General features: G+C 38.4%; 1 protein-coding gene across 3 annotated transcripts in view; it reads right to left on the bottom strand.

Annotated features, from left to right (window-relative positions):
- Window positions 1-2486: 2486 nt before the first annotated feature.
- The window catches only part of cgnb (cingulin b), a 30830-nt gene continuing 5885 nt past the window's right edge, over window positions 2487-27431 (bottom strand). For 2 of the 3 annotated variants that reach the window (XM_028036647.1, XM_028036648.1), the window contains exons 2-20: window positions 24322-25431; window positions 23733-23827; window positions 23581-23653; window positions 18082-18179; window positions 16586-16718; window positions 16290-16502; window positions 14071-14219; window positions 11401-11500; window positions 10981-11193; window positions 10704-10802; window positions 9669-9929; window positions 8789-8959; window positions 8325-8486; window positions 7335-7424; window positions 7151-7234; window positions 6957-7075; window positions 4316-4424; window positions 3191-3354; window positions 2487-3109 (exon numbers count right to left, since the gene is read on the bottom strand). In XM_028036647.1, coding sequence (XP_027892448.1) covers window positions 3028-3109; window positions 3191-3354; window positions 4316-4424; window positions 6957-7075; window positions 7151-7234; window positions 7335-7424; window positions 8325-8486; window positions 8789-8959; window positions 9669-9929; window positions 10704-10802; window positions 10981-11193; window positions 11401-11500; window positions 14071-14219; window positions 16290-16502; window positions 16586-16718; window positions 18082-18179; window positions 23581-23653; window positions 23733-23827; window positions 24322-25416 — 3510 coding nt within the window. In that variant the 5' untranslated portion in view covers window positions 25417-25431 and the 3' untranslated portion in view covers window positions 2487-3027. The remainder of the gene's footprint in view (window positions 3110-3190; window positions 3355-4315; window positions 4425-6956; window positions 7076-7150; window positions 7235-7334; window positions 7425-8324; window positions 8487-8788; window positions 8960-9668; window positions 9930-10703; window positions 10803-10980; window positions 11194-11400; window positions 11501-14070; window positions 14220-16289; window positions 16503-16585; window positions 16719-18081; window positions 18180-23580; window positions 23654-23732; window positions 23828-24321; window positions 25432-27431) is intronic. The other variant, XM_028036649.1, reaches the window with a different exon arrangement.

Raw genomic sequence — 27431 nt, forward strand, 5'->3', positions numbered from 1 at the left:
TAATAATAATAATAAACACTACAGATACAATAGGCCTTCGCAGCGCTTTGCTGCTCGGGCCTAATAAACAGTACAGATACAATAGGCCTTCGCAGCGCTTTGCTGCTCGGGCCTAATAAACAGTACAGATACAATAGGCCTTCGCAGCGCTTTGCTGCTCGGGCCTAATAAACAGTACAGATACAATAGGCCTTCGCAGCGCTTTGCTGCTCGGGCCTAATAATAATAATAATAAACACTACAGATACAATAGGCCTTCGCAGCGCTTTGCTGCTCGGGCCTAAATATTGGTTCCAGTTGTTCTGGGTTGAGTTTTAGATTTGTGCAACATAAATATGTCTGCTGGTTCTCCATGTTTGATTAAACCACCTTGCTGCTGAAATGTGCTTGACTTGACCTACAGCGGCCCAGTCAAAGTCCAGATGTCAAATAAATTAAAATGCTGTAGTTGGACCTTGAGAAAGCTGCGCAGACACTATTCTATGCAAACCTAAAAACACTGAAGCAATAGTTTAAAAGGAGGCCTACACAAATATTGTTTTTTAACTTAACTTTAAAGTGACACACAGGCAGCTAAGTGATTTTTTAAAATGTTTTGTGGCCTAGTGGGGTTTTATGAAGACGGACACAGAGAGAAGGGGTGACTGTAGTTCCCATATATGGTGCGCCTTCTCTACCTCTGAGCCACTTGGTGCCACAAGCTATTAAATTATTTCATACTTACATAATTGCACATATTCGCTGTATTTGAAGCAGATAAAACCCAAAGAGATCCTACTGAAAACATTTTCTTTATTTTACACAAGGTCCAAACTTTGGTTAAAGTTCCTTTAAGAAAAATCAAAAGCTTACCAACTCATGAAAAACACATTTTTAATTTAACAGTATCCTTACATGTAATCCTAACATACAATAATACCATCATTAAAAAATTATAAACATCCATAACTACTGAAACAATGTTCTCACAAAAGAAACGTAATAGGTCCTGCCACAGAAATGCACAGAAGAAGATGCAGGAAAGGCAAGCATGTGAAACACAATGCTGCAGCGACGACACAGGAAGTTAAACCATGAAGCTTAATGTAAGGCGTCTTAGTGGACATATGTAGATAAATCAAGTTTCTACAGTTCTGAACAGAACATTACACACAGTTACCATAAATATTAATGTCGTCATTAATTTGTGGCTTTTGACTGATGCATTTGAAACATTTTGTTTTCCAGTTAGTTATAAAATAAGAATTAGGGGCAGGATTTTTTAATTTATTGTGGATTTTTCACAAGCCAACACATCATACATGCTCAAATATATACACACACAGCACCAGTATACTACATAATATACACTAGAGTAAATTTAAATTTTAATTAATTGGTTTCCTGATACAGACTCTGTTTTTATTGACCACTTTTAATTAGATTGAGGTTTGGGTGTTAGGAAGGTCTTTCTAGAAGCTGTTAGCATGTTTATCCATTAAAAACCACTTCTGATGTGTGTTTTGGATCAACACCCCATTATTCCCAACTTCAAATCATTTGACTAAAACTCTCCGCCTCAGATGAAAGAAAATGTGTCCAGAATTATGAGTTATTAAAATGCGGTTTTTAAACTTTACAGTCATGTCTAACAGATGGAGATTAATTTTTAATGTTTGCACTCAAACTATTTTTTTAAGAAATGAAAAAGTTACTGCAGCTGGGATTTTCTTCTAAAAGATCCTGAGAGTTTATAATTTCATAAACACCATGCAGCTTTATCCTTATTTATCAATGATGGAGTCGATTCTTCACAATTTTAACTCGCAGAATTTCCACAAAAAAGAAAAATCTAAATCACATTTTTTCCAAGAACAAAATGGCTGCTCACAGTTCTGTTAAGAACTGTAGTGGTGGAAATAATTTCAATATTTCATAGATCATTACTGCAGCACAATATTAAATGTGTCATTAAGATTTAATTTTTCCAAAATGAACAGAAAAGCTTCAGTGCTCTGTCAGACGTCCTTGAACACATCTCCATCTGGACCTAGAATGTCTGCAAAGTGTTATCCACGTTGAAACAATTAATAGAGATTTGAAATAGGAGGGATTTCCTCTGAATGAGGCTGTCCAGGTCTGTTTATTGTTATATGGCAAGTTAATTTAACCATTTCATTGAAACTCCACTCTCTACTTTATAATTTGTGCCTTTCTGCACAGTGGTGGCAGCCTCATGCTCAGGGTCTGTTTTTGCTGATAAGTTCTCGTGCATCATATAATGAGGGTGGAGTAACAATCCCAAAAAGTAAGCAGCTTCAATGATTTCGAACCAGTTAGAGTGATCATAAATCCAGCCAGAATAATACCAGCAACTTTTTCTAACGGCTACAAAAGGAAAAATGTTTATATATGTGGATAATTTTGACGCTGTGTATTTACAGTCAAAGTTATTTATTCTATTTCTGTTTTTAAATTTCAAAAAATGACAACATTCATGGCAAAGATGAGTGTGTGTTAAGTTTTTAAATATTTAATTTTGTGGTTGAAAGTTATAAAAACTGATACATGCAGACATTTATTTGCTACTGATTGTCTTTAGGAACAGGTAACACAGTGTAAAAATACAGGCTCAGAATATTGGCCCCAAGCTGTCACAGTTAAAACCGTAAAAAATAAAATAAAATAAAAAAGAAGTTCATTTTAAACACAAAGACATGCAGGAAGCATGTTATCATGCAAGGAAACATTCATACATAAAACATACGGGTATTTTTTGGTTGAGAAGTAAAACTGACCCGAATACATTGTAGATGTTGCAGTAATGTGCTGCCACTGTAATTATAACAAACACACAGGACAGTCAAACGTTTTTAAAACATGGTGTTACTCTTTTAAAACCAAGACAGATAAAAGACGACATTTCTGAAGGAATCATAATCACAGCAGAGTGTTAAAATAATGAAAATCAGATAAATGAGAGTTTTTCACAGGTGAGATTTCTTTAATCTCTCGTCCTTTTCTTAAATTTTTTTATTTGTGGTCGTCTCAAGATGGAGGGCCGTCCTCCTCATCAGAGCTCAACGCGGATGATGTCAGAGCCGTGCGATGAGTCTGCTGCGACTTTCGCCTTAGAGAAGAAAAGCAACAGAAAAGTCAATCAGCACTCGGCAGATGTGTTTAAAAGCTTTGCAATGCGACTAAGACTTACTTCAGATCGTTGTCCAGCGCTGCGACTTTGGCCTGGAGAGCCTCCTGGAGCTCCTGCTGCTCCTCCAGGTCTCTGAGGACTTTACGGCGGACTCCCTCCAAGCGCTCCACCTCTCCCTCGCTCTCATCCAGCTGACGCTTCAGGGCCTTAACACGGAGGGTCAGCTGGGAGGGGACAGAGGAAGAGGAAGGGGGTTAGAGGGGAACAGAGGAGGTGAAAGGTGAAGACGTGGGCGGTTGGGAAGACATGAATGACAGGTAGGCTGCAGATGATGTGGCAGCAGAAATATGGAAGAACACCACAGGTCAGGGGTCATTCTAGTGACTGAGGGAGGTTGGGGTTGGGTTAGGAGGAGAGCACATACAATTAGTCTTTAAAAAGTAAAGAAACTATGGTTTATTATACTTTGTTTAAACTCTATTAATAAGAGTTGATGCTTCTTGGAGTCTTAGGAATATTTTGGGACTCTGGATCCTTCATCCTCACCATTCTGGGATCTTGCCCCCCCAAAATCCCTAAACCTAATAAGAACAATGAAAGTGTTCTTATGAAACATGAAAGTATATATTTAAATATATAAAAAAGATCTGCAGCAGATGAATAATATTTGACATTCATGTTTTAAACAATAAATTGTCGAATAATGGTTTAGTAGGTTAAAATGTGTTCCATTCGATTAACTTCTGATCTTTTGTCAATGTTGTAGTTTGGGCGCCATCCGACAGAGGGCGCTGCAGGCCATCCTTAACCGGATAGCCAGTTGATACCGGAGTAAAGATGGCGGAGGGAACGAAGAACGGGAAAGAACAACGGTCCAGAGTCCAGATAAAGGATGCAAAATTCTCAACCAAAATAATTAAAAAAGAATAATAATAAGAATACTGATTTGCTACGAAGGCGACGTTGTGATGACTAAAAGGCGGCGGGAACAACGCAGAAAAATTGTAACACGATGGAAAAAGAGATGATGCCAAAAAGCAAGGACAAATGTGACAGGTGAATTTTATATAATCACTTTTAAAACACAATTTTAGATATATCAGCATTCAAGGTAACATAGCAAACTCAATATTGAAATGAAATAGTTAGACTCAATGAAATTTGCATTCAAATCAGAGTATTTACCTGATCCCTCTGCTCAATATGCTGGCTTCTCTCCTGGTCCAATGTGGCGTTCAGCTCCTTCAGTTTTCTCTCTGCTCGTCTCTGGGATGCCTGGATGCTCGTCTTCTCCCTATAAGTAGGGAATTGATTGGAAAATTGGAAATGGACCATAGATATGACTGCTTAAGGGATTTGTTTAGTAATTTATTGGTGCATTACATTGATGTCAGACAGCAGGTGTGGGAATTCATAAGGAGCCCATGAGCTAAAAGAAACCCAAAACTATTTAAGATATTTGAATTTATAACATTTTGTTTGGGGGGGGGGATTTTATGATGGGGTATTCTTTATTAAAGATCAAACTTTTTTGATTAGAATATTTCTTTTGAGAGCTGTTTGTAGTTCCTCTGTTAGTAGCACTACTGAAAATGACTTAATTTTAACATAACTTAAAAATAAATATTTCTCTGCTTCAATACTTCAGATCATAAAACGAATGTTGAGATAACCTGAGTGAATACAAACGGCCATTTTCAATTTGGAGGACATAATGTTATCAAAAACTAGTGAAAATGTCATTTTCAGCTGCATTTCTAAATCCATGCATCAGAAAATTATAGAGAGACAGGAAAACCCTTAACTTTTTAAAATCCCTGTTTTTGGTGCATTGGTGAAGACTTGGTAATCAAAAAATTTTAAAAACAATGATGTAGGAGCCTAGAAATTACAACAGTGGAGAGATTACCTGATCCCTCTGCTCAATATGCTGGCTTCTCTCCTGGTCCACACATTTGTCTTCAAAGACAAATTTTTAAACTACTTTGATCTTTAAACTTCAAACATAAGCTCAAGAAACTATGACTGACAGAAAATGCTGAAAAAAAATCCTCTAATGTTTTTACTTTAAACTTTATCACCCTCTACTGGACAGCATTATCCTTACAGACCATTAAATATTTATCTAATTCAGACATGCATGCATATAAAATGATGATTACAACCTAAATGCAGAAATGAAGAATGAATTTAGATGTTAAAATCCCATTTTTATTATAACTTATTTCCTGCACTCTTCATACATTCAACCATTAAACTGCTTATTCATCCAGTCACATGTTAATTTTCACTTTTGTCTTTAAAATATGTCTATTCCATTAGTTTCCCTCAATTGTATGTTGGATTTTTTTTCTACCAGCTTACTCTACTTAAGTGTGACGTCTAAGTTTCAGCAAATGCTGGTCTTAAGGATCAAGTGAAGAAATGAAAAAGAATAACTTAATAAATGTTATGTATCAAATTATTATCTTTTGTTCATGATGATTTTGTTGGATAACAGTTCAAGGCTGTGTCCAGTAGGGCTGTTGTAAACGAATATTTTAGTAATCGAGTAATCTACCGATTATTCTTACGATCAATTGAGTAATCGGATAAAAAAAATTATAAAATAAAATATTAGTAAATCTACCATAACACCGGTGTTACTATCAGATATTAATATCAATCCAATTTTTCATTTTTGAGCTTCCCTAACAGTTACTTTTTTGCAGTTTGGAAATTAACATGTAACAATAATAGCTCACTTTCTAAGTTAGCCTAAAGAAAAGTTATACAAAGATCTGAAATTATATTCAATTTAATAATAAAGAGGCAGGCTCACAAATACGCTTATAAAAAATGTCTATACTCCAGCTTTTAGTTTATGTATTCATCTTCAGTCAGTTTAATAGATGAATTCTCACCATACCTGTCAAACTGGGTATGAGAATCCTGGAAATGTCGCCTGGAGTTGGGAGCTTGGAGTGGTGGGGGGCAGGAGAACGAACGAACGTAAGATGGGGGTGGAGACGAGGAAATAGACCAGGGGACAGACGAACGTAAGAATGGGGGGGGAGCAATACGGGATATTTACGCCACCTTCGTTCGTCACACTCAGAAACTCATCTACCAGCCATGTACCGCCACGATGATTTCCGCCACCCATTTGTTGAGACGGGGATGATATAAAATTTGTTGTACCGTTTGTCCGTAAAGCTACACTTGCACTGTAACCATCAACTACTCAGCTCCCCGCTGTGTTCAGTATAAATACTCCTGCATTGCTCTTCCCACCGTTCGCTCTGAACCAGCAGCTCCCGAGGAGAAAGGCTGCCGTACTCCAGGCATCGCACCAGTCATTTTAAGGATGTCTATTGGTCCCCCAAAAACGATGAAAATCCGGGCATTAAAAATCAATAAATCAATAAAAACCCCACAGGCCGAACTTGAAAATTGGACGTTACACCGCTAACACTTAGCTTTCGTCAACAACTCAGAGGCAAAAGTCAGAGTTACGCGCAACACAAATAATGTTCCGGCCGGAAAACGGTGCGCTAAATAATAAAACATAAATTAACAAAGCATCAAGGCAGGTCAATTTTCCTCGAGGAATTTTAATAATCGAGGTACTCAAATCATTCGAGGAATCGTTTCAGCCCTAGTGTCCAGTTTTTCTAGTTTGCTTGGAGCTTTTACTTTATTACAAACACAGTTAACAGACTTCCAATCAGAATTATATAATCCAATCTGATTGTGTTTCAGCACACAACCAACAATTTCCAAGAGTTGATATAAAGTCGTGCAGACTGAATGAAGTCAGCTAATGTTGTTTTATTTTGTCATGTACCGTTCTTCACTGCGGAGTCTCTCCTCCAGCTCCTGGATCTTGTTCTCCAGCAGCGTGATTCCAGCTGTGGGTCGGCTCTGTCCCTCCATGTCAGCCAGGCGGGACTTGAGCTCCTTTACCTGTGAGAAAGAGAAGAAGAAGAAGATCAATAAGCAGACCTCCTTGAAGAAACTGCTGAGGGAACCTGGGCGTACCTGTCTTTCCAGGGCGCTCTTGTTCATCTCCAGGTCATGTCTCTCTGAGCGCTCCTGCATCAGCTCCGAGCGAAGCTGGTCCACCTTAGTGGAAGAAAATGGAGACGACCAGCAGCTGGTGTTAGTGGACGGTTCAGGCCTTGACGCCTCCTGGTTATTTGTGTATTCAAATGTCATGCTGCACCTGATCTCTGCTCCTGGCTATGCGATCGTTCAGCAGCTCCACACCACTCTTCTCCTCATCCAGCTCGATTTCCAGCGTCTTGATTTTATCCTGTGAAGAACTTCACACTTCAGGGACAGACTATGCTTCATCTCACACCAGAGGTGGGGACTCGAGACACATGACTTGGACTGGAGTCATTAATATTAAGACTGTAGGCCTAACTTTCACTTTTACACCAATAACTTGGGACTTGAATTGGATTTGAATCTGTTTACTTGAAAATACTTAATATTTTACCCAAAATCTAAAGCTTAAAAACACATATTATTCATGAAGTGGGCCCCATTAATTCATTTCACTCATTCTGTATTAACAGACGGAGACTGTATCTGTTTTTCCACACTTATAAGCTGCAGCACAACCAATCAAATTAACAAGATAAAAAAAATACAAATGAGAGAAAAAAAACCCAGATATGCTCCCGTGAGTAATTCCTTTTGGGCGCATGAATTATGAAGTATCCACCTAAAAACCGAGTGCAACATGCAAAACCTGCAAGAAGAGGATCTCAGATGGAGATGCAACAGCTTCCAACTTTGTTCCACATTTTAAGTCGCACAAAAAATGGAAAGCTGTACTTTCCTTTTGATAGCTGACTTTAGCTAACTTCGTGTTATTATTAGCAAGTGTACTTTGGGCTACGTTGATGCTGCCGCTTATTATTTACATTTAACATATAATTGCAACATTGCTAAAAGAAAGTGGAAAGGACTTGAAATTCCAAGTTTCAGACTTGGGATTTGACTCGACTTTTGCCTTTCTTGACTTGAGACTTGACTCAGAACTTGAGGACAAGGACTTGAGTCTTGCAAAACCCTGACTTGGTCCCACCTCTGTCTCACACACCCTATTATTTTAGAGGTGAACAACAGTTGTCCCACAATCCTGATTTACTCCTATCTAACTTTAGACACCACCTGTCACGACCTTTGACCACAGCGGTCTCACCTCCAGGCCCCGGATCTCCCGGCCTCGGTCCGAGTGGGAGCTCCTCTCGGATTCCAGCTCATTCTCCAAGTGTTTCAGTCGGTTGTTCAGGAGATCCCTCTCCAGCTGAGCACTGTCTCTCTCCTCGCTGCAGGTCAGCAGCTCCTTCTTAAGACGAGAAACCTGGAAAAGCAAAACAAGATCTTGTCATTTGTGAAATCTTGCAGGATTCTTATATTCTACGATCTAAGAAAAACTCTGTCTTCCTTTTATTTGGATTCCTATTAGTTGCAGTTCCCTGCATATACTCTTCCTGGGGTCCACACATTCAACATAAATATAGGCAACTCACATAAATTCAAAGTAAAAATAACTACAAAATAGAGGTGAAAGACATTCTGCAAAAGTACATTCACTTCAGTATATGACGAATATATGCACAGTGTTTTTTGTGTGTGTAATTTCTACAGAAACATGCTCCTGACCTCTTCCTGCTGGGCCTTCAGGTTATTCTGAGCCCTTTGAAGCTCAGCCAGCCGGTCTTTGCTGTTTCGCTGCGCCTCCAGCAGGTCTTTCCTCGATCGCTCCCTGAATTCATCCAGCTGCATCTGCAGAGTGGCCACTGACTGACGAGAATCTCCCATCATCAACTCCATCTGAGAGCAGGAGGAGAAATTAAGGCACTCATGGCTAAAAACACTTAGACCTCAATTTAAAGGTGACTTATTATGCTTCTTTGAACAGGTTAGAATATGCGTTCATTACTTTTTTTTTTTTTTTTTGCATAAAATCGTTCTTAGATGATGAGATTTTAGTCTCATCAGTTCTGCGTATTTAGATCTCCTTTCAGAATGAGATGTTTTGGGGCCTCTTGTCACTTCAAAATCCAAATAACGCCTCCCTACTCAATGTTAACACTCACACATGAAAATGGCTGCAAACAGATGCGCAATTATACAACTGTACATCTTTGAAAAGCAGAAGTGGAACCTCCTGCACAACCAACAAGAATGCCGCAAGTGGTTTCTGAATGTAAAACAACAACAAAACACTTGTCTTTGCCAGCAGCCATTGTACAGCGCATACTGAGGTAAAACTAGATGAGCAAACATGCTGGAGCTCCACTTGGGTTCCCATGGTAATGGCACAGTGGCCGTCGATTGTGACTTAACAATGGGGAGGTTTTTGAAATGATTCATTTTCCAGACACCAAAACAAACTTTTAACTTATTGCCAAAAAATAGCTGGGTGTTTTTTTTTTTTTTTAAGCGCTTGGGGTTTTTAGAAGAAGTAGAAACCCAAATGCAAGAATAAAAATGAGCAAAATGTGCATTTTTCAGTCCCCTTTAACCAACACACGCTAACCTCCTTGTTAATCTTCTCAAGAGATCGGTCCAGCAGCCGTTTCTGCTCCTCCAGGTCGCTTTTGCCCCGTCGTAGCGCCTCCCTCTCCAGATCTCGTTCCTCCAGCCGCCGGGTGAGGTCGTCCCGCTCTTTGCTCAGCCGGGTGGCGACTCTCTTGGCCTCCTCCAGCTGAGACTTCAGGGAGCGGTTCTCGTCTTCCAGGGCTTCCAGCTCCTCCTCAGCATCCGAGCTGCGCGGCACACTGGACTGAAGCCTTGATTGCTAGACAAGAAAACAAAACACTTGAGACAGATGGATTTACAGATGGTGTTTTAGGAACTAAAACAAGTATTTATTATTTTTTTTAAAAATATGCATGGTCTAAAGTTACATCTAAATCAATAGCTGCATTTGTAATCATGGCAATTTAAAAAAAAAAAACTCTTATTTTTCAATAAAAAGTGGCAATTCTTGGAAAGGTCTGTTTCAAAATGGCCTCCAACCAGTCTGACTGAACTTGAGCTATTTTGCAAAGAGAAATGAGTAAAAAAAACAAACAAAAAAAAAAAACCTTTGGTCTCTTGATGTGCTAAATTGTGGCAGCCATGAATCATTTTACTTCCACTTTACAAATACAAGCTGCTTTGTGTTGGTCTATCACGTAAAATCACAATGAAATAAACCAAACGTTTTGGTTGTAATATTGAAAAATATCAAGGGGACTGAACAGTTCTGCAAGGCTCCATATATTCTAAATAGTTTCTCACTTTAAAATGAGAAATTTGGAGAATTTGCTCAGCAAAAATAACAGGATTAAGGCATGCTGAACAAATGCAACATGATGCTTTTGCAATAAACACGGACAATAACACACATCTTATGCAAATTCCTCTCAGAAGGATTATTTTCTCAGCTCAGTTTTCTCTGGATAGGATCTACTTCATTTTTCTGGGATGAAAATAGAGCCCATGTAGGAGGACGTCTTTTTGTTTCCTGAAGTATTTGTGTTGACATAATTCTGCACGCGCGTCTTTTTGTTTCTTAGTTGTAAAGTACCATGCGGGCCAGCCTGTCTTTGAGGCGAGTGTTTTCCTGCTGCAGCTCCTGACTGGTGCCGCCGTCCACCACAGACTTTCCTGCTGATGCAATAGATGACTGCAGGAAAGAGCGAGAAACAAGTGGTAAAGAAAATAAGTCGAATTGCTTCTTATGCATGTTTTCTGTATTTTTTGGCACTTCTTTCTTTTCTGTTTTGCACGGTAGTCAAATAAATCCTCCTTTTTGCATCCTTAAAATGGTATCATCAAGCACATTTGTTCAGATGATGTTTCACCTCCTTCCCCGTCTCGAGGGCCTTTTCCAGCTCGGCCTTGTCTTCCAGAAATTGCTCCTTCAGCTTGCTAATCTCCGACAGAAGCTCGGCCTCCGTCTCTCCGCTCGCCTTCTTCAGGGCTTCGAGTGCCCTGGCTTTCTCCTCCGTCTCGCCCTTTTGTCTCTCCAGATCGGTGCGGGTACGCTTCAGGTCGTCATGGCAACGCTGGAGCTCCTTGGGATAAGTAATCAGAGACAGATAATGTGTTTGAGTCAAGAGGAAGACGCCAAGGCGCATAGCAATGAGTTTTACGTGAGAGATTTGAAGAGAAAAGCTAAAATTATTGTTGAGCTGATGGGGATTTGAAAAAGTTTACTTTAAAAACAACAAAAGTTCACCCACACAATCATCATTTAGCTTCATGATTGTGGTCTAAATTACCTCTTTTAAAGCGTTTGCATCGTCAGACGGAGGCTTTTTGTTCTGAAGATCCTTCAGGGAGCCCTCAACCTTTTCCTTTTCCAAACGAGACTTTTTTAGTCTGTAGACAAAAAGCAACGTGGTTTTTTACAACCTGCATCCCATAATGCTATTTAAACAAACAGAATTAACTTCTTTTAATCAGCCAAAACATTAAACCACTGGAATATGAACCGAGCCTGGCAGCAGGAAACGATACGATTCAACTTCAAATATGAAAATGTGCCAAATTTAGAATTTTTTAAATGTCTCATGATGATGTGGCTGAAAAACTTTTCACAATATAAGCTCTTCATGTCAGTTGATATCAAGAATTATTGATTAGCTTTTTTGTTTTAAATATCTTAAATACTACAAAACTAAAAAACCCCCAGTTTTTTACACAGTTTTCACTCAATTTTGTTTAAAAAAACCAACATTTTTAAGCAGTTATGAGGCCCAGTGGTGAAATCTCAAACTGCTGTCATGTCAGTAACTCAACGGGTTGTTGCTAGGCAACCACAGTTGGTGGGGAACTTGAAACTGCTGCTAGGTAACCAAAGAGTGAGCGAGTCAGTTGATTCCACCAACCTCGCTAAGCTAGCCATGAAAGGTTGAGCGGCCAAAGTCTTTCCTCTGCCCTCATCTCCCAGAATGCCATGCGGTTCTGGATCATTTCAGTGAATATTCCATACATTTATTGTTATTGATTTAGTGACCATCTTTGGTCCCATTCTGGTATCCACCTCCCGCTCAAACATTGTGGTGGCTCGTCACCGTTCAGAGAAAAACTTTAACATTTTACCCTGAACATAAATCTATTCAGGCACAGGATGCATTTTTAAAGGAGAATCAGCTGTAAACATATTTGTTTCCACCAATAAAAGAAACGCAGAGAACAAACCAACATTACTGTTACATGTGGGACTCCCCAGAAGCTAAAGAGAAACAGATGAATGTCTCAATGCTGTGGCTGATTGAAATAAAAAGCCTCAAACCAACGTCAGAAGAACCACATCCAAAGTTTATCCTTTCTTAAAGCACAAATCCTCACATTATTTTATCATAAACTAAGATGCATCACATATTTACTTTAAACCAATGCTATATCAGAAAGGATGGATTCAAATAAAATATGACTGATCATGTGTAAGAATAATTTGCAGAACTTGTGATTGAAAGCAGAATTCTTTCTAAAACACAATGATTGGGTTTTCTGCTGTTAGTAACGGTTCACTGATCTAATAATCAATATGGACACAGCGCTCTTCACACTTACTGTCAACCCTGGTAAAGATGCTTAAAAAGCCCCAAAATAAGTTTCCCACAGTAAAAGTTTTAGATAAAGTCCAAACTTTATCTAAAATTAAGTGGAGGAAGAAATGTAAAAGAAAAAAAAAATTGTGCAATATTAATTTATTTTGACTAAAACATTTTTTAAATTTGTCGTTTACTTTCTTAAAGTGGGTCAGTGTCAACAAAAAATTAAATATGGGCTGTAAATATGCTGTGACACAGAGGCCCATTTCTTTTAGCCAGTCTTCAACAGGGGAAAGACAAGCGAGCATTTCAGGAATGACATGAACTGATCGTAATGAACTCAAGCAGTTCCTGTGGGTCAGATTGAACTTGTCAGCATCATTCGCTCCAGGTGTATTTGGTTTGAAACAAGAGGAAAAGCACCTAAAATCCACTCTTGAGTACAGCAAAGTATCCGTGATGATATGGGCCAGTTTCTCCACAAAAGGCATCTTTTTTGAGTGGAAGCTATGTTCAAACTATTTGACGTACCAGAGCAGTTCAGACAGAAATGAGAAATGGGTCATGGCTGAATCTTTCAGGGAAATAATGACCCACAAATCACGGTCAAAGCAACACACAAATGGGTACGGGGACACAAATACAACCTTCCTCCATGGCCACATCAGTTTCTAGATCCAATTCCAATAGAAAACACTCGGGGCAGTAATGAAAAGACGACTTCAGTTCTGGTTTTTATGCAAAAGAGGCTCTGATTCATGCAGAACCAGTGAGTTTGTTATAAAAACAAAGAAGCATTTATTGGGGTTTTTCTCTTACTGAACAAACAAATGGTTGTGAAAGCTAGTATTTTATTTTATTTTTTCCAGTGTGGGATAATACCACCACTTTAAGGCTTTTTACACATTTTTACCCAGGTGCACCAAGTGTGGAGGGTGATTATAATCCGATGGGATTTTCAGGGGGTAAATCACAGGTTCTGATCAAAAATGAGCTAAATCTACTCAAACCAAAACAGCAGGACAGATTTTCTCTCTCACGTTCGGCTGCAGGGCTGTTCTCGGTTCCTGCCAAATTAAAAATTAAATCAGAGAGCTCAAACATGGCAACAAAACTAATGATAATTATGATTTTAAAAGGTTTGAACGACTTAAAAAAGAAAACATGTTTTGTCTAATGTTTGATGCCACACGGAATCTGAATTTAAAATTTGGTGGCTGCTTTAATCATTTTGTATAAATATTCCAAGACCATAAGTGAATATTTCAGTCGGATTTCTGTTGGAACATCTTTACAAAACGTCCCCCAAACAAAGTCAGAATCGGCCTCTTGTATTCAAATATTAAGTATCTGTTTTAGATCAGGATTGAATTTCGCTTTGGAGACACTGACTCCTCTCTGGTGCTTTGCAGTTTCTGCGTGGCGGCCTCCAGCTCCGTCCTCCACTGCTCCCCCTGCTCCCTGCTGCTCTCCAGCTCCTCCTCCAGTGTCAACAGGGAGGCATTCACCTTCTCCCGCTCCTCCTCGATCTGCTCCTGCGACTGATCGCATGAAAACAAACGGCAAGAAAAATCATGTCAGGCTAATTGGAGGCAGTTTTTATTGGGATGTGTCGAGTTCAAGCTTTATTAGTGTGCTCTGCAAGAGGAATAACAAATAATAAATGAAATAAAATGTGTTGTGGTGTCATCATAAACAGGAATCCGACTACTTTTATTCTGCTACTGCCAAATAAATCAGCTCATCAAAAAAAAAAAAACTCTTGCAGTCAGGCTGCAGTTTTTTTTCATCCTGCTCTCTCATTGCTTTTTTTTTTTGACATGTTACTTTTTTCAAAGAATCTCAATTTTAATCTATTCCTGCACATTTTCTCCAAGTTCCCTCCATCCCCCAAACTGCAGTTCTCCAAAAATACCTCACCGACGGAAACAGAAACAGTTTTAAAAGAGAAAGTTTTCTATCGCAATCAGAACTTTCTTCCCCCTCTCTCTCGCTCTCTCACTGCGCTCTGACCTCAAGAGACCCACATATTCGCGGTTTGAATGCTGAGAGCGAACTGATGCATTAAACAGAATGACAAGGAAAAAGCCTGGATGCAGATGCAGCATCAAAGCCAGAGCTAATGTTCCCTTAATAAGTCATGAAACGCCTGACAGGTAAAACCTGACGGTTGTCCCTCAACTGCTGCACCTGTGCATAAAGAGGATCTGAAACTGCTTTACACCGACACGCGTTGCTGCGATGATAACAGATCAAAAATCTGTGAATTATTCATTGCCATAGTGGCGCTGAAGCTTTTCAGACACAATTTACTATTTTTAAGCACAAAATAAGAGCCGAAATCTTCCCACCATGCGCTAATGAATGCTAGATGCTTTTTATAGTTTTGTGTTTCACTCACAGCCTAAAACCCCCCCAAAAGATCAGACACTTACCCAGAAATGCTAAAGAATTACAGTGAAGAACACAATCAATGAAAATTTTAATAAATACAGTTAGAATGTAATTTAGGTTGACGTAGCGCATTAATCATCTTAATACTTACACTCCTCTACTTGTACTAAATTGAAATCCAACATCTTCTTTCTAAAGTTAAATTTTATTTGTAAAGCACATTTCAGCAACAAGACAGTTCAAAGTGCTTTAGATAATAAAAAACACAAAAATACAAAGTCATAGAACACACAGCCAACAATTGAAGTACTGTATTACATTTTGCCATTGTTACACATCAGAATGTTGATTAATAAAACAGCTGATGCATAGAAGCTGAATGCTGCTTCTCCGTATTTGGTTCTGGTTCTACACATCTACCACTACTGCACACCTTGGCCAAGCGGTCACAGATTTTCTTTAGGCTTGTGCAAGGCAATGCAAAGATGCCATGTACACAGATTAGGAGTTTCAGATCAAATCCTCGAGTGTTACTGTTCCCTACTCCAATAAACTTGGATCAAATGAGTGATTAGAGACTTACAGACATGCCAAAAAATCAGTCTTTGGATTCAGGTGTGTCCAAAAGTCACAGAACTGTGGCACTCAAGGACTGGGGTTACAGACTCCTGCATTATAATGTTGCCACTCGTCTGATCGGTTATGTTATCCAAAGTCCCTACATTGGCTCCCTGTAGCTTTAAAATACTGTTGTTAGCTTATAAATCACTGAACGGCTTAACACCACAATACATTAAAGATGTGCTGGTGTTGTATCAACCTTCCAGAGCCTCTCAGGTCTTCTGGTTCTGGTTCAAAGAACCAAACCTGGAGAAGCACCATTCAGCTCCTATGTACCACAAATCTGGAACAAACTTCCAGAAAACTGCAAAGCAGCCGAAACACTGTGTGCCTTTAGGTCTAGAATAGAAGCCCATCTAATTAGAGTTTCCTTTGAAACATAATCAATAAAACATTTAATGATGGAACTTGACTGAACGCTTCAATTGTTTACTTTTTATTTTTGTGTTTATGATGTAAAGAACTTTGAAATGCCTTGTTGCCGAAATGATTAATTGATTGATGCACTTCAGTGAATACCTGCAGCACAGCATCTTTTAGGATTTTCTACATCTTGTCTCTTATGAGTAAAACATCAACGGTTGTCCGACAGTCACCTGTGTGAAGTCCTCCATGTTTTTTCGGAGGTTCTTCACGTCCTGGCTGAACTGCTCCCTCAGAGCCTCCATCTCTTTGTCATGGCACTCCACCTCCTCCTTCAGCGCCCCCTTCAGCGCCGTCAGTTCTCGCTCTCGCTGGTGGAGCACCTCCTCCTGCCGCTGGTACAACATGGTGGCTTCGGCCAACTGGGCCTGCAGGTTCGTCACATCCTGCAGAGAGAACGGCTGCAGATCAATCTGTTGGACAGAAGCGGTGCTTTGCGTTAGCTGGTGTTGTTGCAGAGCGTGCGTACCGACTGGAATGAGTCCGACTCGGGCAGATTCTCCGAAACCCGCCTCAGCTCTTCCTGAAGATGAGCCAGCTGATCTTCCTGAAGGCGCAGACGAGACTCTGTCACCTCTCTGGCCATTCGCTCTGCAGCAAGTCTAAACACAAACAGCCTTTTAGTTTGACTCAGGATATAACCGCTTTGTGAAAGAAAATAATCTAAAAGTGACACAGCAGCAAATGCTAATCATTTGTTTGCACTGTTCTTATGCAGTTTTATGTATTTTATTGGGATTTCAGACAGAATAACAAAAGCAGAATGACAGATTATCGACTTTCTACGGTGTTTTGGAAAGTATTCATAATTCAATCTGTTCAAATGTTGTCACGTTATAACCCCAAACTTCAAAAGTATTTTTTCTGAAGCGTTTATGCAACAAACCGAGACTAAATTCAATAGCCCATAACTGCAAAGTGAAACTCTGAACGGTACGATCAGTTTTTTACGGAAACCCCTATGGGACATGGGGTAAAAAAATTATTTGCCTCCCCTTACAATGAGGGGATGCAAATGAGCAAATGCACCCTGGTCTATTTTGTATATAGTCACAAACATCAATTTGAAATTTCAAAAACGTACACATTTAAAGAGCCTCTGTGAAAACGTGTTTATATGTTTTTAACTCTGGTGCAAAAAAACTGAGTGAAAATCGATTTATTTACTGCATGTTTGTGTCTGTTTGTGTAAGACTGAGATGGAACGGCACATGAAAACTGTTACATGATTTTATTAGTTGACAACTTCATGAATGCAAGACAATTTGTTGACGGTAATCTTCTGCCACACATTAATGTTCCCTTGTGCAAGGCACTTAATCTCAAATTACCAATTAATATGCATATGAAAGTATGATTATCTGAGCGTTTTTGACTGTAGCTCCAATGTGAAACATTTTGAGTGGTTGTGCGAGTTTGTTTGCGGTTATCGTCCGTTTACTCTGCTGCTGCTGCAAAGAAATTTCCCCATTATGGGTCAATAAAGGATATTTCTATTCTATTTTCTAAAACTCGCTGTATAAATTCAATCCATTTACTACTTCTACTTCACTTTAACTTTATGAGTTAAAATGAAGTGGGAATTATACACTACTTTGTGTTGGTCCAGCAGAGCGAATCCCAATAAAATATGTTAACATTTGGAACCATGACATGAGATTTAACAAGTGTGAAAATCCTAGGCAGTGCATGAATGATCGAAATTTAAAGTCTTCAAATTCTGCTGAAAACTGTTATAAATGAATGTTTTTTTTTTTTAAACTTCTTTTTGTACTGAACTGTGGCTAAAATTATGTAGGCAGAAAAGAGAATAGAATGGTTTTCTTATTTCCTGAAATGCTTGATTAATACACGGCAACAGTAAACCCGTGCCATGATGCTGCCATCACCATGTTTTCACTGCGTGTGCAAACCATCAGCCGTTGTTCAGCCATTGGAGGATTTTCTTGAAAATGGTGGCCTTACTCATCTTGCGCCTGCTCCAGTTCCTTCTTGTAACGTTCGAGTTGCTTGTGAAGATCCTCGAGTTTCTCCTTTCTGATGCTTCCGTCGGCTCCTTCCTTCTGCACGAAAATATTCACAGAAACCCAGAGTGAGACAGAGAAGGAGCTCCAGGACAGAGAGGCAGAGAGAACACGTTCCAACACACGGCTACCGCCGACCTCGCAAATATGCTGTACATTCTGTATTATTTTTAACTTTTACAAATAATAAAACAAATAAATAAATAAAGCCTTGCTTGGATTCTTTGCCCTACTTTTTGACAGTCAAAAAAAAAAACAACAAAAAAAAGTCTTTGGGTGAGAAAGCCTTGCTAGTGTTCTGAGAACCTTAAATAAAAAAGAAAAATGTTCGACTGCGCTGACAGCAGAGCGAGAGAAGAGGCTTGTTCGCCGCCCACCTCACATGCTGCTCAGAGAGAAGCAACCATAAGCTCAGCCTGCCCGTAAAACCTCCGTCTTTATCCTCCTACACAGTCATTACAACGAAGCGCACACAGAGGGAGACAAGAAAAATGAAGCCAGGCTCACAGATGTTTCCCTTCTTTTGATTATTTAGCTCTTTTTTTTTTGGTTCATCAGTGGCAGAATACAAAGATTCACTTTCTTCTCATCCCCTAAAGGACAGTTTCTGGGACGCTTCAGCTTCTTGCTGAGGAGAGAGATAATTAACAGAAGATAACATAAGAGGGACGCTCGTTTGAGCAGTTTGTGTAGATTGCATCAGCTGGATTCTCATGTGAATCACACAAATAATAGAAATAAAGACTCCTGCTGGGCTAAACACAGCCGTATATTAAAGGATGATTTTACATCACTTAAGCAGTTGTTAATTAAAAACTAAAAGCAGAAAACTTTACCTCACACTGAAAACATTTGGTTTGTTCTTCATAGTGTGAGGTTGATTTGAAATGCATTTAAAATCATTTTTATTATGTTACAGATGGCAAAGTTGGGCTTTCCTGGGCTGGCATATTTCAATCCATTTTTACTGTATGTTAGCCAGCATTCTCCAAGCCTCTAGAACTAGTGCCAAACTCAAGGCCCGCGGGCCAAATCCGGACCGCCATGAAGTTTTTGTGGCATGTAAATACAGCCTTGAAAATGCCTCGTGTATCCTTAAGTGACATTTTATCTATCGAGTAAAAGGAGTTTTGAACAAAGGAGGATTAGGACCACAAAAAAAAAAAAATAAAAAAATTTAATTCTTAGGACTTAGATTTTTGTCTTAAAATGATATTTTTCCCTCTGAATTTAGTCTTCTAAGATCAAAAGTCAAAATTCTGATAAAAAAAAGTCCAAATTCTTACCCTTTCTTAAAATTGTAACTTTTGATCACAGGAGACTAAAGCCAGAGTTTTTTTTTTCAGTAATCTTCCGTGGTTTTCAGTATTTGTATCCTGCTAAATTACATCAATGTGAAATGATGGTAAGGACTCATATTATTTACGGATTCATTGAATGCAGAGGCAGCCATTTACTAACATTTTATTAGCTAGTTATTGGGTTTTATCAATACAGTCTATAACAACATTACGGCCCAAAATAAAATGAGTTTGACTTCCCTGCTCTACAAGAATCAACGCCACATGACTCAATAAAACACTTTTTTTTCTTTTAATCTCAAATTGAGTGTATACATTATTCATCTGAAAGGTTAGCAGACAAAGTCGTGTTTCTCAAACTTTTCACTGACAGAACCTCAAAGTAACAGAGTTACATTTCCAACATTTCCCTAAACATGGCAAATAATCCAAAGTGAAGCACCGTTATGCTGTTTTGACCATTTAAAACCATGATTTGTATTTATTAGAGAAAACAGCTCTGCTATGAAGCATTGTAAATGTTATATTAATGTCTTAAAGTCGTTTATTTTCTTCATAATCAATGAGTACATCCATCCGGTATGTAAAAGTCTCAAAGTTAATTTCTTAAATTACAAAATAACAAAAACATCTGCTGGTTTAAGAGCAAATGTTTTGTTGACTTAGACGTTGATTCTGCAGGTTCAGAGTTTGTAGTTTGAGCTCCCTAAAGAGAAAGTCGAAAAAATGCTTTTCTGTGTATTTTTACAGTCAAGTTTATTTTGTTTGATTAAATTATTCAGCAGAAGAGAAAATATTGCAACATCTTAATTACTCATGAAATATCTAAAAATGCATCTTGTTTTAGCAGGGTAAATATTGTTGCTTACTTTGACTTTTTATTCAGTATTTTTAAGCTTGTTGTTTAATATTTTTGCAGATTTTAGTGTAATCCATCACATTTATCTATTCGCACAAAAGTACAAATCATACAGTTTACATCTGCAGCGCCTTTGAATTTAAAATGTTTATGTCTAGAATTGATCAAAGTAAATTATATGCACAATTATAACATGCTGTGGAATGTTTCACTTCTTTAAAATCTGTTACTACAGCTTTATTAGCAGTGAAGTAAAAACAAGTCAGACACTATCTGTACCATTTTCTACAGTGAGAAACATTTTTTGTTCTAGTTTTTAGTATATATATATATATATATATAAATAAACCACTTTGCAGCTATTTTTTTTAATCTCTAAATGAATTTGATCATTTCTTGCTAATGTTTTTATTCCTTAAACACAACTGAAATAAAGTGACTGATTATTTAGTTTTGAAGTCTGCTTCTAATCTCGTGGATCAAACTCTACTTAGCTGAATATTTGCTTTCAGAAGATGCCTAAAAATACTTTTAAAAAATTTGCAAGCTCATTTAAATAGCATTATTCGCTTGGCTTAACAGGCAGGTCCTTTGTTTGCGCTCTTTGCAAACAAACACTGATCAGCGAACTTGGCTGTGGATTACTCAACACACCAGTATCTGATTCAGGGTGAAACTGGGACACAAACAGGGTGAGACGGCAGCCACTCTCAGTTTGACATGATTTAGCTTTTAACGCTACAGTTAATCAGGCAAAACATCAGAGCAGAGGAGTCATATTTAAAGAACTACTGCCTCGTTTTGTATTTTAAATTTACTGCTTAAAATGAGAGAAATAGTTCTGGTTGAGCACTGATCTTAAAACAAAAACAATCCACCTTGAAAAACATCAGGTGATCTTTGCACCGGCTCGGGTTTCAAGTTGTTTTAATACAAACAAAAGAACTGTTCATGCATAGGGGCTGAGCAGCACAGAAAACAACCTCTATCCTGTTTTTAATTTCACGCGATACCGGATTTGAAAACCCCGACCTGCTACAGTTGGTTTTACAGTGGACAGTGTGGTTTATGTTACGATAAACAAGGAGGTTTTTGTACAGCAGGATCCGTCCAGTCTCGCTCGTCAACCCCCAGCTGGTGCCGGGTTCAACTCCATCTCAATTATTGATGGCCCTCGTTGCACTGAGCCGTCCGCTGCAGGTGCAACGTTGCCAAGAGACGAGACGGGCAAAATAATTCGCCAGGAATCATACATAATCAAGAGCATGCAATTTCAGTTGCTGAGGACAGAAATGAATCATTTTTGCATGTAAATTTATGCAAGTGGATGTTAATTTAAAGGAGGAAGGGCAAGAGTTCTTATAGTTGTGGCACAATCGATCTCAAAGAAGCCCAGCAGAGGAGCAGTCAGCATGCGTCTTAAATTTCTCATTTTTTGGCCGGCTGAAGGAGAACCCTTGGAGACAAAGTGAGTGAAACTGAAACTGTTTCATGTGCTGTTAAACCAGGACCGGCTGCCAACCGTCTGCTGCTTTGATGAGAGTCATCCTAACACAACTGAGACCACCATCGTCAAGCAAAGACACCAACAAAAGTAGTTTACATCGGCGCCGTTTCTAATTGTGCAATTTCATATTTTGAAATTAAATCCGCTTTATGGAAACTCTGCAATTTCAAAGAAACTCATTTTTACAATAAAAAAGCTGTGGCGCCTGGATTAGGTAGTATTTTTTGACCCAATCGAAATTGACTTATTTTGCAAAACTCCACCGGAAACGCTTTTTTTTTTTTTTTTTTTTTGCATTGCACGTGATCAGCAACCACAAATCGACGCAAACCAAGAAGAAGAAGACAACAGGAAGTAGTTGGAGGATCATCGCATGCCCTGTTTTTTAAAGGACTTATCACATGAACAAACTTAGGTAACACTTTACTTAAAGTGTGCATGAGACTGACATGACACCGTCACAAACATCACGTAACACCTGGTGTGAACATAAAGGAGTCGTTATGAATGTTGTCATGAATTGTTATTCGGTAAATAATGACACTTTTAATGCAAAGTTGCTTTAAAAGTTGCATTGAAAGTCTATTAAACCAATTAAACATAACCAAAACAAAAACAAGATTGAGCTGTATAATATCCTAATCTTCTTTGCTCAAAAGAATATTCTGTTGCAATGGATTTCCAATAAGTCTCCTTCTATATTTGGGTGGAAGAAGCTTGTTTTGAATATATTCCTCTTGACTTTCTAACATGCCTCGTCCGCTCTAATACTGACAGCTTACATGTCCACCATCCTGTCTCGAGCATTTATAAACTCTTAGACTTGGACTATAAAATCATGAAAATAAGTATGCCCCCTATCTTTCCTTTTGCTTTTTCTCTCCTTTTGACTGCACCATCGTGTCGTGTTGTAGTTGTTAAACAAAAATTAATAAATATATCTATAAAGAAAGTCCATTACAAGTGCCAACTTTGCACTAAAGTGTCTGTATTTACCACTTTTAATGCAACTTTGCATTAGGTGTCATTATTTACCAAATGATGCTTCATGACAACAATCATAGACATTCATAAAGACTCGTTCGTGTTCATAACATGTGATACGTCATGTTTATGACAGTCTTATGCACATTAATTTAAATAAAGTGTAACCCAAACTTATTCAAGAGTGATTTTAATTGCGTTTCTTATTTAGTGGAAACACTGCAATTGCAAAAAAGCCGAGAAGTTTAATCTTTTTCAGCACGGACTTCTATTCCACTGGAGATAAGAACAAGTCATCCATGGAAGGAGATATGAACTTCAAATTTCATCAAAATATTTTGTGATAATGATAAAAGTGATGCTAAAGAACTACGTCTTCTTTTTGCTACTAATAAACTAACCTAGAAAGAAGAGCACTGGAATCTAAATATGACAATAATTAATTTCAAACTCCTTTGAAAAACTGTGGTGTACAAAAAAAAAAAAAGATTTCTTGTGTAGTATTCAGAAATTCAAAAAGCAGGACAACCATTTGTTCTACGTAAAATAAAAATCCTAAAGTATATCAGTTTGGAGAAACTTAAAAAGCCTCAATTTGGTTCACGTTTTACTTTTAACATCATGATGAGGGAGACAGTCACATTTCTTTTTTTCCCCAAAATGCAAACGACGTGGTTTGTATGTAGCTATTTTTGTTCTTATCACCAACAAAACGTATGTTGCATACGTACATAGAAAGACATGTAATATTTGCAGAATGTTTTCTGGAACAACAAACCTCGACTTTACCTGCAATCTGTCTGGAGTCTCGAAGACGAGGCTGGATTTCCTTTTAAACGAAGCTTCGGTCTCACTGGAGCTGCTGAGGAAGCACAATGAGGATCGTCCTGAAAACTGAGAATCAAAAATGTTTTTGCTTTGCTTTTTGTATTTTCACCAACCCGTCTTTGAAGATGTTGTAAATAGACTGTTTGACTTGAGCCTCTTCTCTTCTAGCAACCTCTGTGTTTTGACTCAGACTTCTTGAAAGCGTCTCCTTCAAAAACAGAGAGAGAACAAAATAAAATATATATATATTTACCACATGATTATCTATTTGCCTACCGAAGAGGATTAGGGCCACTGAAAAAAAACAGAACTGACTTTTTTCCTGAGTTATGAGTTTCAATCTCAGAAGATTAAAGTCAGAATTCTGAGAAAAATGTCAGAATTGTTACTTTAATCTGAGAATTAGGAATATTTTCCCTTGGAATTATGACTTTCATCTCAGAATTATTAATTTAATCTCATAATTTTGACTTCAATCTCAAAATGATTACGTTTCTCCCTCAGAATTATGACTTTTTTCCTGCAGAATTATGAGTTTTGATCTCAGGAGACATGCCCCAATTCTGAGATTAACGTTATAACTCTGAGATTAACATTATAATTCTGAGATTAAAGTTATAACTCTGAGATTAAAGTCATAAATCCCTTTTTATTTTTAGTGGCCCTAGTCCTGTCCCGTAGTTTCCTCTTCCTGGTACTCACAGGTTTTTTTGCAATAGTTGGAGGACTATCTTTAGCAGCAAACTTCTCTGGTGGCTTGAAGCTCGCCTTGGGGGCGCTGGGCGCCGTCGCCTTGACAGCGGTTGCTGGAGCAGATGACATCACTGGACTAGAAGCGGCAGATATTGGTGCAGCATGAGGGTTCAGAGCGGGAGATGAAGGAGAGGCAGGGATGGCCTCTGGCTGTGCATCTTTCCGGGCGTCGAGACTTCTGGACCTCTTGCGCTCGTCGAACTGGAGCCGCTGCCTGGCTCCGGTGCGGCCCCTCGCCTGCAGGGTGCCGCCCGGCGTGCTGCTGTTGAACTTGTTGATGAGTTTGTTGATGGGCGCCAGGGAGTTGGTGTCGATGGCTGCGGCGGGCTCGCTCTCAGTCGGCGGTGGAGGCTCTGGGGTTGGCTTTGGGGGTGAATCTGAGCCGGGTTTTCTCCCCACAGAACCGGTAAATCCAGCAGCAGTTCGGTTGAACCCTTTGGGTCCCGCAGATTTTAGCTTAACAGGCTTCAGTCCTGCTTCGTTGTACTCCTCGTTATCAGTCCCGTTAATTTTCTTCTCCGTTTCGCTGGGTGTAGCTTTGAGTTGGGGTTCAGATTTTGGCCTCTCCATCCGACGCTCCCTGCCAGCTCTTCCCTCCTCCTCCCCTTGAGTCCCAGCCTGGCCGTCCCCTGGAGGTCTCCTCAGGGGGCTCCCAAATATCTCCCCATCCTCATCCTCTGCCGGTGACACCGGGGAGCGGGAAGAGTTTACAACAGGACTGGAGGAGTTGGGGAAATCTGCCGGTTCTTTGCTATGGTTTGGGATGCTGTTGTACGGAGATGTTGGCCCGGAAGTGGGATTGGGATTAGACAGCTGGACTCCATAAGAGTCACCTTTCTCCCCATCTTTCAGAACGACATACGGCTGCCCAGAGATCCCCTGGACCCTCACAGCCACTCCGTATTTGTTGGAAGGAGGCGTGGCGTTGCTGTTTGCTCTGGATTTTTCGAGTGGGACCCCGCCTGTGTCATGGAGGTCTTTGATGAAGCGGATCTGAACGCCGTAATCCAACTGCGCCTTCCGGTCAGTGGAAGGAGTTCCCATTGTCGCTTCCTATTTCTGAGCAACACATGGAGGAAGGCAAAAAATGTAAATTAAAAATGCAAATTCGGTGATCCAATGGGACAAACACAGAAGCTGCCATGCAACTGTTACATAAGACTCATTTCACAGGAAGTGCTAAAATCTTCCAATATAATGACTTTAATAACATCTGACATGGAAACAAGAGGCAGGTAGAGCAGCCAAAGTATGAACTACAGTAAAAGTACAACTAGTTAAGAAATTACTCGATTAAAAAAAAAAGAAAAAATTATTTGGTAAAAAGTACTGAGTGACTGATTAAAAGGTTCCATTATCAGACAGACCAAAATATAAATTTACATGGAAAATTTGGTATTTTAAATATCAAAGTGAAAATAATTCATAACATAATTACAAAATGACAAAATCAGGCAAAATGACAAATCAATTTATTTTAATATAAAACTCATGAAACTTTAACATAAGAGTCGGTGTGTCTTTGTCTGGTGAACTTTTAGTTAAAACATGTTTGCTCTTCATTCAGTGAAGTTACTCACAGTGGGTAGAGAATACATTTCACTAAAGTAAAATTATAAAGTGTAGGAAATATACTCATTAAAGTACTTTATTCCAAAATGTTACTCATGTAAATTTAACTGGTTACTAACCAATTCTGCATTTAAAAATCATGAATTCAGTTTAATCTATGAATGCCACTTTAACAAAGATTAAATTGTCTATTTATTGTTCTTTAATGTTACCCATCATGGAAACAATATGTTTTTTCTTCAGTTGAACAAAAATATTCTGCTACTTGAATTGATTAAATACATTTATTCTAACTGCAAAAAATACTTATTCCTTTTAAAAAAGTTTAAAAAAACATATTGAGCGTAGCTTTCCTATATACAATGTGAATAAAATAATTTAAAAGATTAATATATACATGTATATATTCTTTAAAAACAAACTAAAAAAACACTAAATAGATAGTAACATCAATGACAAACTAGATAAAAATATGGAAATGTACCTAATTTTAAAAAACACTTAATTATTTTATGCTAAAAGTTTACAACTGCTATAATTATAGTACCACTGACTTAAAAACCTTTTAAAAACTGCTTTGTTGAACAAAAATCACAGAATTTCCTCACTTCTTCCACTAACAAACGTGACTCAGTGCATTTTTGTTTTTTCAAAATAAAAACATTTTCTATGAAAAGCTTTGCTTTTGTTACAGTTTAACTGTAACATTTTAGGTATAAGTGAAAATAAGATTTGACGTTTAAAATATTGTTTTTAAACAAAAACAGCTCGATTTTAACATTGGATGAAAGTGAACAATTTTAATTTGAACAAATGTTATACAAATATGTTTTATTTTTATATCAAAGCCTATATTTCTGGAAAATAAAAAATAAATGAGTCTGTTTATTCATTTATTTAAATATATTTTCAAATATTTGTCCACCTTTTCAGAGAACGTGCAGCCTTTTCCTCATATTTTCAGTTTCCTGTTTCTCGTTCCTTTGCAGAGTCATTTTGACTCGGCTAAAATGTCCAGCTAATGGTAAATCCTGATAAACTCGTCATCTTGTCTCGCTGCTCCTCAGGTTAAATTCCTTCTCAACTAGAATGTTTTCTATTCATAACATGCCAAATATGCCAATAAGAAGCTCTTTGTGCAGGAAGACTTTACCTGAGGGGTGTGGACGGACATACGGGAAGACAAGACAGGACAGACTTCAAATGAAAACTAAAATATGGCGCGTTTTATTTCAGTTCACAATAGGGAACTTTTTTTTTTAGATGTTTTGAATTCAAACAGCAGAAAATTAAGTAGCTAATAGTGTTTTTGTTGGGTTTTTTTTTGTTTTTTTTACCTCTGGGAAACAAAACAACAAGTTACATCAGCAAATAAAGCCTCAGCTCTAAATGTTGGGTGTTTTCCACGAAACTTATCAACTTTCAATGCAGCGAGAAAGGAATATTCTCCCAGTCAGTTTATGAGGTCGTGAAGAGTGCTTTCAGCT

The sequence above is a fragment of the Xiphophorus couchianus genome, chromosome 13 (genome assembly GCF_001444195.1).
Source record: "Xiphophorus couchianus chromosome 13, X_couchianus-1.0, whole genome shotgun sequence".
NCBI lineage: Eukaryota > Metazoa > Chordata > Actinopteri > Cyprinodontiformes > Poeciliidae > Xiphophorus > Xiphophorus couchianus.